Genomic DNA, 12,018 nt, shown 5'->3' on the forward strand with positions numbered 1-12,018 from the left:
TAAAATGAGGAATTTGCCAAAAGGTATTAGGTGGCAGGAATATTTCCTCTGAACCAAAATTCAATTGTAAACAGAGTAAAATATTTTAATTTATTAGAATATTTGCCTAATTTATTTTGATTGTTCACCGTTCAAGTATAAATTGATCAATGGAAAGTGTAGATAATTGTCCACTTGCATTGTTTATGTGATTTAAATATATACTCAACTGAAGAGTTCTTTACAGACTGGGTTTATTGATGGGATCATTTGTTTTCTCATTGTGGGAAGGTTTTGGAAAGAACAAATATTCCAGTGATGGAATACCATAATTAAACCGTTTTAATCCCTTAAGACCTGCCTCAGTAAAAGTTCTTTTAGCATATGATATATAATTTTCAACTTTCTGATATGGTAACCAAAACCAAAAAATAATTCACCAAACTGTTTATTGTCTCACAATATTTACCAAGACTTACATACTTTTATAAAAGAACATTTATCAAAATTTGTGTATTCTCCATAGCCAATTCTGAATAATTAAAACCAAAAAAAACAGAAATTTCATGGTACATTTTAATTTTACTGGTGTAAATCCTCATTATTTCCAAAGTTTTGCATTAACATAAGCATTTTTATCTGCAACTCCATACTAATAATTATGCATGATTAAACTTTTCAATTTATAGAAAGCAAATAATATTACATTTATTCTGTATATGTAACATTTATTCTGTATATGACATTACTAATATATTTCATATTTTTATGATTTATTTATTTTGAGACAGTCTTGTTCTGTTGCCCAGGCTGGAGTGCACTGGCACAATTTCGGCTCACTGCAACCTCTGCCTCCCAGGTTCAAGCGATTCTCCTGCCTCAGCCTCCCAAGTAGCTGGAACTACAGGTGCCCACCACCACACCCAGCTAATTTTGTATTTTTATGGAGACGGGGTTTTGACATGTTGTCCAGGCTGGTCTTGAACTCCTGACCTCAACTGATCCACCTGCCTTGGTCTCCTAAAGTGTTGGGATTACAGGCATGAGACTTTTTACGCCAATATTATTTTCTAGTGTCCTCTTTTACTCATATTTTTCTGCCTTAATATTTTATGTCCATTTATATGTAATTTTAATATGTAATTTATGTATACTCTATATTGCTATATAAATTTTGTTATATATAACATTTTATGCTTATTAAGGCATTGCTACATATGACAGGAAAGCCAGTGTAAATACTTTTGATCCTTATATCATTAAATTATTTCACCCGAGAGCTGCTAATTTTTGGAATAAAATATTAACATATTTTTATAACTAGTGTGTATATATTTTATATATATGAATCTGTGAATGTGTATGTGCTTACTAACACACACTTCTATAACACATAGATGTATCTGTATGTGTTTGTGTACATATATATGTAAGAGACAGCATGGCATAAATATATGCCATCATTTTGTAAATATAAGATTGCTATTTTAGGCTAGTATATTTTCACATTTTATCTTTAGATTCTGCAAAGGCTTAAGAGATGCTCATGTGGCTATTTTAGAAAAGTAATTGGATTATATAGCAAACTGAAATAGTCTGTTGACATTGAGACAAAGATAAGTGAAAGTTGTGTATATTATTGCAATTTGTTGTCAACAAGAAATCACTGTGTGCTTACTTCATGAAAGGAACTGCTTGAAAGACTCAAGAAATTATCACATTCATCAGTGGTTTTCTTTATTCATGCGGTGATCATAAGCATTAAGGAAGGGACCATAATTTGCAAAGAGAGCTTTTACAAACTTTCAGTAAATACTTATTGAACATCTACTTTGTAAGAGGCCCTATGAAGACATTACAGGAGCATATATGAATCTTGATGATTATTTATATTTTCCAGCACAGTGTGAGTGTCAAGTTCTATTCTAGCACAGTGTTGGTGTTAGGTTCTATTCTAATATGTTTTCCTGATAGGTGAAAAACGTTTATCGCATAAGTAAGTTTTCAGTGTAATATATTTTACACAAATATGTGTGAGTAATCTGAGTACTGGCAACTCGTCTAGATTTACTTCATTCATAGAGACCATGACTGCTGAGTATCTACAAAAAGAGCTCTAGAGGAAGTAACAAAATTACCTGTGAGAATAAAAAATGTATAGAAGGTTTCAAACCAGAATAGGTCAGTGGTCCATCTAATTGAGTATGCAGTTTCTGAGTATTTCAATAAAAATCTAAGATTAGATCATTTAAAAATAGTCATCAATATGGCATTAAAAAGTCACTTAATTTTCAATCGTCTACTGCAAAGCAAAATCATTTTTTGCTCCACCTAATGATGTACTTAGAGTCAAGCTAAAAAGTTATTACCTATCTAAATATTGAATATAAAAATAATTTTATTTAAAATAACAACTCTTCCTATCACACAACTTCAGAAAAATAAATCATGAACTTTTAATCACTTCTGCTTACTACATATACACAAGTTTTTTTTATGGACTTCTAAATTGTGAGAAACGGGAGGTTGCTTAATAAGAATATGAAAATATTTGTTAAAGTAATAAAATACTTAATTTTGAGACTCTCAACCTAAGTTTTATAACCTGGATGTTGAACAGAAATTCTTGAAACATCATTATTTTTCTTTTGTAGAATACACATTATATTTATATATGCTGTAAACTTCACAGGTCTGTAATCCACAAGAAAATTAAAGCTGATACATGTAAAAGCACTGTTATACTAAACAATTATATTTAAATATAGGAATCACACTATACAGAGTGACAAACTATCTTTTTATTTTAATACAATTAATTGTGTAAATAAGCCAGCTAATGGTGGATTTTTAAAGCATGATTTTAAAAGTGAATGTGTTTTTTATCATAGAAGTAACAATTTTCTAAAGTAATGGACATTTGCCAAAATTATAGAATAATATTCAGAAGTTTTGGTTAGGGTCTACTATTGGTAAATCTATTAGCTTCATCAACACTTGGTAAGAAATTACCTAAACAAATAAATATAAGGTAAATAAAATTTCAGTAAAAATGAAAAGAGTAGCAACATAAGAAACCCATTTTTATGCCACCCACTGAAAAGCAAGGTATTAAAGCAACATGAAAAAAAGATCCAGTCATTTGAGTTCTCGCAATTAATTTTATTATATCCTTCCTAAAATTGAAAAATGAATGAGAGGTACAAAAACTTTTACACATTTAGGGGATATTCCAAATATATGCAAAACCCTGCACTCACAACATTCACTAAGTTGACAGACCCTTACATTTCTATGGGGCTTATCTCCTATGCTCTAGCATGTGTCTTTCTAAGTCTGCTACTTCCTACCCCCAGATTCTGACATCATGATGTCTTCACTGCCATAAACCGGTGGTAAAATCCTATGAGATGGAGAGATAATCCATATCCCAGAAGACCAAAATAGGGCATCAAGACTAAGAGTCAAAGAAAGATGCTGAATTTATACTTCTGCCCTTAGTTTTCTAATTCTTTCTGTATACTGGTATAAAAAAATTAAATATTATTGCCACGTGCCAGATGACAGAGGTTATATTGATTTACATTAATACAAAGAACACATATGAGATAGTAGCAAGCAAGGAAACATCACCTGATTAAACCTAAAATAAATTGTTGCCATTTTTCATGTTCTATCCCAAGAAAACAGACAAGTAAAATATGAACACAGTAGAAATCAACATTTCATCTTCCAAGTTTTGGACATGACGTTAATTTCTGCTTTTCCCAAAACATGTATTATTGAATATAGTTTAAATTTTGTCAGAGTATTAATTCAGGGAATTACATTCTTTCTCATATAACCCTAGTCCCAGGCATGTGAAAGCCAAAAGAAAAAAAAATATATGAGTCTACCAACTTCTGAAAAATAACACCATACCCATGAGCTTGGAAAATTAAAAAATTAATGGATTCATATAAATGTCATACTAATTTTTAAATCATTTTAGGCAGAACTTTATTTATCACCTAAACCCCCAAACCAATTCATACTATTGATCCTCGTTGGTCCCCTAAATTACCAAGAACTGTTATTAACTAAAGCCAGTGTCTATATTATTCTCCCAAAAAGTTCTACATATTTTCCTTTCCCAAGTAAGTACTCGTTTTCTGAAGAAGACTCTGGTGCTTACAGTAACAATCAAGAAAAAGAGTTATGGTGTGTACTTGTGAGATTATTTTAGGGCCTTCCTGAAATATTTCAAGTCCTTCCCAGTGGACTTGGGATTCATAACCTGATTGAAGTTGAGGATTAAGTGAGAGGCAGAGACTTTCCATCACTGTGACTCCTATCAGGCTAGATTCACAAGATTTAGAGATATGTTGTTATACAGAAAAAAAGACCTTAGAAGATCCAACAACTTATGCTCCAGGAACTCCAATTTTGGTTGGCCATTTTAATTACTGCTTTTGCTCTGCTGCATTGAAAGGCAATTATTTCTGCTTTTCTTTTACCAATTAAATATGATTGCCTTTGTGAATAGTGAGACCCTGTCTCTATTAAAAGAAAAATTAAATACTATTGCCTGGATTTTTCTTCACCAACATTCTAATATCTATATTAAATTTAGGGAACTTATTTCAACAGTGACATCCCAAACTTTATTGATACCACCCTTTTTTGTTATCTTTTTTCAAGGGTGCAATTGCTTCCTTTCTCATGTGCTCTCAATGCCTTGGTGAAGGAAGTCTTCTTTGAGAACTGTCCTAGTAGACGTATTTAGGAAATGGTTGTGCAAGCAGATCTTGATGGATCTACTGCACCAAATTTATCTGTCTAATTTATTGAATGCTTTAATATCCATTCTATCTAAGAATGATTTGTCTTTTCAACTCATTCTCAGTAAGCCATCACTGAGTCGAAGATTCTATTTAGTAACCACACAAATGATATTACTAGATGTTCAACTTCTCACATTGGACCCAGAATCATTGGTAAGTCTATTTCATTAAAAGTAAGTCCCACCTAACTTATGTTCTCCCTTCCTCATCTAGCACCACAAGACTTAATTGCCATACATATTTCCCAGGATCAGGATCCCTAATACACATTAATCAAATCTTGAAATTCTATTGGCATTGTAATCCTTCGTCTCCTGGGTTTAATTTTTTATTAACCTCATGGGGCATGCAACAATCTGCATCTAGTAATAGATCAAGAAATAATGACTGTGGGAAAGGTGGGCCATGGCAATTGGAATTTTCTTGCAAGGTAATGACCTCTTGTGTGACTGTAACAGTAACTCTATAGAAAACAGGACCTTCTTTATATGACGGGGAGGATTCTGTTTCTGCTAGCATTGGAGATACACAGTAGCATTCTAGAGTTCAGAGCTTTTAGAATTTCCCAAACTTTTCCAGTCTTTGCTAATCAATCCCTTAATCCTTATTTTAAAAACTTTACATTTCTATGAATTGCTTTAGGAATCAACAAAGTCACACATCTGCTTTAAGATACATGAGCCATCAGGCTTCAACAAAATGCTTTTAAATAAATCATAGAAATTCTCATTCTCTGACATGTCCTGAGTCAAGTTAACTCTAAATCTATTGCTTTATTTCTTCAGTACTCCAGTGCAATGAGAAAAACACACTTTGCCCAGAAATATTTATTGTCCTCTGGCAACTGCCACTTGTTCTATCAAATTCATGCATTAAATAAGCACTTTATGTCAAATGAACACAAATGAGAATTTCAGTAATCAGTAACTTTTGCCACAGCATACCACAGACTACTGTGTTCCACCTTTCAATGTTAAATAATCTTTAACTCATTGAAACACAATTAACATCTTGATTTTCCAGATTCTAAATCTTGAAGATTGATAGCTTACAAAAAATTCTAATACCAAACAATGTCAAGTGGATCTAAGTTACCGAGAGAAAAATATCTCAAGTTATTTTAAGAATGAGCTGCCTACAAAGTTGTTATAAGGACTGGAAGAATATGCCCTAGCTTCTGTCCCTACAATTAACTCCCAGGATAACATTACTGAACTTTGCTTACAAAGAAACTAACTTTTTTCAAGGCCAGGGAGTGGGAATTTCATCAAGACATTATCAAAGGTTGAGCTCCCAGAATAGGCAAGCTGTGCTGACAAGATCAGAGGGTTACTATCAGAACCGTCAGCTCCAGTTTGCTGCAAGATCTGAACTGGCAAAATGGATCTCATGAACTACTGTGTGTTCCCCACTTAACTCATCTTCAAAACCAACTATGTGGGTAAATCAGAATTTTAGAACTAAAATTATAACCAGAATCTCTGCTATAAGCCAGGAACATGAAACGTTTAGTTTCCCAGTGTCTATATTAAAGGAAGATACACCAGCAGGATCTTGTACCATATTTTGAATAGGCCAGTCTACTGAATCTACCACAATCATCAGCATTCTAAGATTCAGCTGAAGACAAGACCCTGACACTTAATAGAATAGAAGTGACTGAAAATTGAATGATGGTGAGTACCAATGACGAGTTCCAAAATCTGTGTTTAAGGCTTGTGATTTCTGCACACTAATAATTTGTCCCATCCTCTTTTTAATCCATTGCTTTGTTTTTATATTAGTATTAACAATTTAGATAAGGCAACTTCTAAAGTTTCTAATACGTATTTTCACATATTCTATCATTTTAGAACAACTGTTGAAAAAAAAGTGTTGTGGGATTTAGAGGTTTTCTGTTCTTTACAATGGATTTGTTTTAGCCCATGGAGGAAGATTAGAGAATATGTGTGTGTACTAGTAAGAAAATGTTAACTTTATTAAGATTCAGCAAGAGTAGAATAAACATCAGACTTATAAACTCATAAAAATCTACAAGGAAAAAAAGCAGGAAATAGAAAGTTTTGTTATGCCTCATAAAATGAAGCAAACAGTTGCCTGAAGCTAAGGGGGAAAAACACATCTAGACACAAGGGACAAGCTTTATAAAATAATTTCAAACGCAAAGATTTTGGGCCAAAATATATATTTAAGGACACAATAAAAAAAATATTGTAGAAAACACCATGAACAGATTTGGGTATTGGGACAACCTGTATGCCTATTTCTTTTTATTTTCTAATTTCCATCTCTCAGTGCTCTGTCTGTGATATTTTATAGCAATAATCATGCAACGTTTATTTCTAAGGGAGAGAAAAAAAATAAGGCACAAAGCCAGTTGTCAGAATCATGTACTGTAGATTCACAGAAAATATCAAAGCCAATGTGTCATTAATTAGATTGTCCTAATCTTAGAATGCTTTTACCCTTCTTAGAAATAAAGAAAGAAGCAATTGGGAGAGGTTGGGAAAAGAAGGAATGATGGAAATGATAAAACAGCAGGGAGAAGGAAAGGGAAGTGGCAGGGAAAGAAAGTCAACTGGGAGCAGAGGGAGACAGGGAAAGAGGAAGATAAAGGGCAGAAGAAGGAAGAAAAGAAGCAAGAAGAGGGGAAAGGGGTTAGGAAAGGAAAGATGAAGAGAAAGAAAATGTAAAAGAGAAGATAAGGAGAAAGAATTAGCAGGAAGGAAGAAAACCAAAAGGAGACTGGAGATTGAGAAGAAACAATGGCAACAATAACCTCATTATCTATTGGTACCCCAAATGAGGTGAATTGTGACAATCAGCTGTATTCTCCCTTTTCTTTTCAGGGACTAAATTTCCCCTAGATACAATAAATTTTTTTTAATTTTGTTTTGTTTTTTCTAAACTTAATTCCTCCTGATTGAGTATTAGTACACAATAAAAATATGTATACTTGCAAAAATTAGCCCGGCATGGTGGCGGGTGCCTGTAATCCCAGCTACTCAGAAGGCTGGGGCAGGAGAATTGCTTGAACATGGGAGGCAGAGGTTGCAGGGAGCCAAGATCACACCACTGCACTCCAGCCTGGGCGACAGAGCAAGGCTCCATCTAAAAATGTATACTTAGAAAAACGCTTAAAATATGGTGTCTGTGTGAGTGTGTGTGTGTGTGTGTGTAACACCAAAATAAAACATTTTAATCTTGAACTTTGAAATTATCTTTTGTTATTAATAAGTGATCTGCAACTCATAAAATTGTTTAACAATATTCACCATCACACTAGGGATACATTAAAAAGGGAAAAGATTTACCATTTGGTTCCTATATCAGAGGTAATAAGTTGGTTAAAGTTGAAGTGAACTAACCTCTACTCACTACAAGTATGGTCAGAAAAAAATAAATAAATAACTGAAAAATGTAGATTTTAGCTATACCAACTTTCCAAAAAAATGTTAAGAAAACGAGAATAAATAAAGAGCTAAACCTAGTCACTCTACATGGGATCGTTCCATTTCTTTTTAGTTCTCCCTTTACTTTGACAAAATGTCACATCTTCTTGTCAGGGGACTATACTGCTTCACAGGAGCCCTATTATTTCATTCTACTGGTACAAATAAAAGTATGCCAACTGAGAACCAAAATGAAAATAATGCTAACTCTCAATATATTTCTAGTTATAATCAACCAGATAGGCTATTCTTAGGCATTTGCTAGTTTTTTTTTTTCCTTCCATTTTCGGTCCCTGATGAATTGAATAAGATTAATAAAAGTAGGACTGGTGATGCATGACTCTGAACCATAGAACTGTCAGTCATGAAGTCTGAACCATAGAACTGTCAATCATGAAGTAAATTTGGTATTTTTCTAATCTTTGTCATTTACGTTTCAAGGGTATAAAAAAGTACATTTTAAAAGCCAGTGATTACTATGACTATTTTAAATGACAAAGTATTTCATTTGAATTCTGTGTCAAGATAAAATTGTCTTTTTTTATAGAATTAAAAAGGCTTTGCATTTCATATTTATTATCAGTGCTTCAATATAGAATGTTTTGTAATGATTAGTGACGTTGTAAACACCACCAGGTTTTTCCAACACTAAGTGCTAGTCTTTTCCGGTAAATATTTTTTCCTTAGACAAAATAACCAAACCTAACACAATTTCAAGAGATGGTGATACCATCAGCATAATAACCCAAATTACAAAAATGGCAATACTTAAAATCATGCATATTATTTCACCATTTCATAAAACTTATTTTAAAATTTCCACAAACTTTCCCAGTGTAAAAGACTCCTCAAAAACTGCATGATAACATGAAACTACAAAATTCACTTTGGAAAAGCAGGGAGTTATTTTTCTAATTTTGGCTTTAAGATTTTTTTTTTAATGGGTTAGAAGATACGGTGAGGAATGTGTTGAGAGAAGTGGAGAAAAAGGAGCTTCCAGTCGATGCATTAACCATGTCTGAAAATACTTCAGTTATACAAAGGGAACACTTCAAGAGTAAGGATATATTATAAATAAGTCTCTCAGCAAGATGAACAGATGAACAGTTCAATTGCACCCACAGGAGAGAGGTCTTCTTGGAGAATGCTTGTTTATAGAATCTTCTGTAAAATAGAGTTGGCTACTTCTAATGATTCATCTTGTACTAAAACAATATCATAAGAGTCCATGTACTTTTCTAAAAGCTCATCCACTCTGTCATTTAGATATCCAATTTTCAGAATGTGCTCAACATTGGCCACTCCATCTGCCATTCTTAAGTCTCCTTGGGAGTCTCCCAGAAGAATTATGTTACTATTGTCTTTTAGTTGATTGAAATATTCTGTATTCCTCAAGGCACCATCATGTTTGTTAAATATATGAATTAGAACTCCTTTAAATCCTTTGAGCACCCCAGTTTCATCAAAATCCATAAAATTGGACACAACTTTGACATTTGGATGATAAACACCAGCTTGACGAATAACCTCCTCTAGTACATCGCTGATTCCAGCCGAAAATATGAACACGGGGATACTATGTTGTTGGAGCTTATCAAAGAAATTCTTCATATCTTTCTTTGAGCATAACGTCAGATTCTGCCACAATTTCTTTAAGTTTAGCTTTTGGTAAAGCTTGTTGAACAAGCAAACCATGTGATTTAGTATACCATTCCACCATATAAGGGTACTTCTCTTCTACAGTAAGAACAGGATCAACTTCAATAGCGTAATATTTTTTCTTTAGTTGCAATAACTTTTTTCTGCATTCATCTGTAACCAGCTGACAGTTGTCAATGCTATTATGACATGTTGGGCATCTTTTCCCTTTGTATGAAAATCTACTGAGTGTCATATCAAAGTCCGTTATTATCTGAAGTTTGGCAGCTCCTCCTTTGATAAGACCACAGATCATTTCTTCTACTCTTGTAAGGTTCTTGATTCGAACTGAACTTTTCTGGAATTCTGGCATCACCTCGATGATCTTGGTCTTCCGCCCCGTCTTCCTCTTCAAGGTGAATATGTACTGAGCCAGCACCACCCCAGCCACCAGGGCGCACACGCTGGCGCTCACTACCGCGCCCACCCTCGCCACGGCCGCGCGGTCCATGGATCGGGCCCTCATGCGCGTCCAGGCAGGAAAAAAACAGGCAACTCTCGGAGACTGCGAGTCTCGGAAGCGCGGGATCCCAGAGCACCACGGACCATAAAATTGTCTTAAATTGAGAGTTCATCTCAGCTGTTAAAACTAAAAGAACCTCTAACCTCATAATCTGTACCTTTTATCCATGAGTAAGGAAAACAAGTTGAGGACTGAGACCAAAGTTTTTGACACCATCTTTTTCTGCATAAAGCAATAATATATATTGCTGACATCAAGTTGTCTCTTTGCTCTCTTTCTGAAGAGAGCAAACAAGTTCTGAAATAAAAGATAGTTGCTTATTTTGCTCTCAAATAAGTATGAGTTCAGAGGAAAATCCTCCAAAACTTGTAAGTACGAGGACCAGGCTATCCCCAGCTCACTGCTCCACCATTCCTGATTTGTGTCTCTTACCCTCATAGTTCAGGAAAGCACCTCTATGGGAGGTGGAAGGTAGTAGAATCAATAAATTTTAAAGAAAACTGTAAGTGGAATATTTTTGTGGGTTTCTTGGTTTGTTTGTTTGCTTGTTTTTTTTTTAAAGAAACGCTTCTAGAAGTCACCATGAGACACTGCCACTTACATTTCATTGACCAAAATACTGTCATATGTCCACACTTCCTTGCAAACAGTTCTGAAGAATAGATTTAACATTCTAGATAGCCATGTGCCTAGCCCCAAATCAACAGCTATATCGCACTGGAAAACACATAATAGATGACGAAGACATCTATATTTCTCTGCCGTATTTTCTTTCTCATTTTATTTTCATTCTATGTTAACATTATTTTTTATTTTTATTTCCCATTTTCTGAAATCTCATCTTTAATTATCTAAATCAAGATTCCTGTGGAGAGTATAAAATAGGTAAGTCCTTGTCATTTCTTAAAATTCTTTAATATTAGTTTTTGAGTGGCAGGTTTTTTAGAATTACGATATTGTTTATAATGTTTCTGTTTGTGTGTGTGTGTTTATTAGTTGTAGAAATATAACTCCAGTAAAGTGACTAAAATATGTTGTTTTCAATATATGATAACAAAGAATATTAGCTTAAGAATTGCAATATGATTAGTTACTGAAGTACATCAGTGACATGATGCATTATTCGGTTACTATATTGTTTAAAAGTACTTTTTGTCCTACCTTGGTGAAGGATTATTACTTGTGTGCCACATAAGCCTCCAGCTTGTTTATGGAATTTGCTTTCATGAAAAAAAGAAAGTGAGTGGAAATGACGTGTATCACTTCGGAGCAGAAACTCCAGGATCCAGCACATAATTCACTATTTTCTCTTTTTATTTTGCATGAGTACAAACATTGCCCAGATGGAAGTGAATCCATGTGCCTAGGTCCAGAGCAAAGACAATGAATTCATTTGGCCTGAGAGATTAGAGGATAGTTTTGTTTACTGTACCATAATCTTGACTATTCTGACTTAAATAATTATTATGTTTAAATTTCAGGATTTCTCACACTCACTAATATTTTGTCAACAAACATCTAGCTCTTTATTTAAAAGGAGTTTTATTTAAAGCCTTCCTGTGTTTTCTAAAAACTTAGAATACAATCTAAATGCCTTAACTGA

General features: G+C 33.7%; 1 protein-coding gene across 1 annotated transcript; it reads right to left on the reverse strand.

Moving 5' to 3' along the window:
- Positions 1-9,226: 9,226 nt before the first annotated feature.
- Positions 9,227-10,418, reverse strand: LOC739661 (cytosolic 5'-nucleotidase 3A-like). Its single transcript, XM_054683349.2, is given in 2 exon segments — positions 9,227-9,859; positions 9,861-10,418. Coding segments are annotated over 2 exon segments (1,011 nt in total). The 3' UTR covers positions 9,227-9,406.
- Positions 10,419-12,018: the final 1,600 nt, after the last annotated feature.

Source organism: Pan troglodytes, chromosome 3, assembly GCF_028858775.2.
Source record: "Pan troglodytes isolate AG18354 chromosome 3, NHGRI_mPanTro3-v2.0_pri, whole genome shotgun sequence".
Taxonomy (NCBI): Eukaryota; Metazoa; Chordata; class Mammalia; order Primates; family Hominidae; genus Pan; species Pan troglodytes.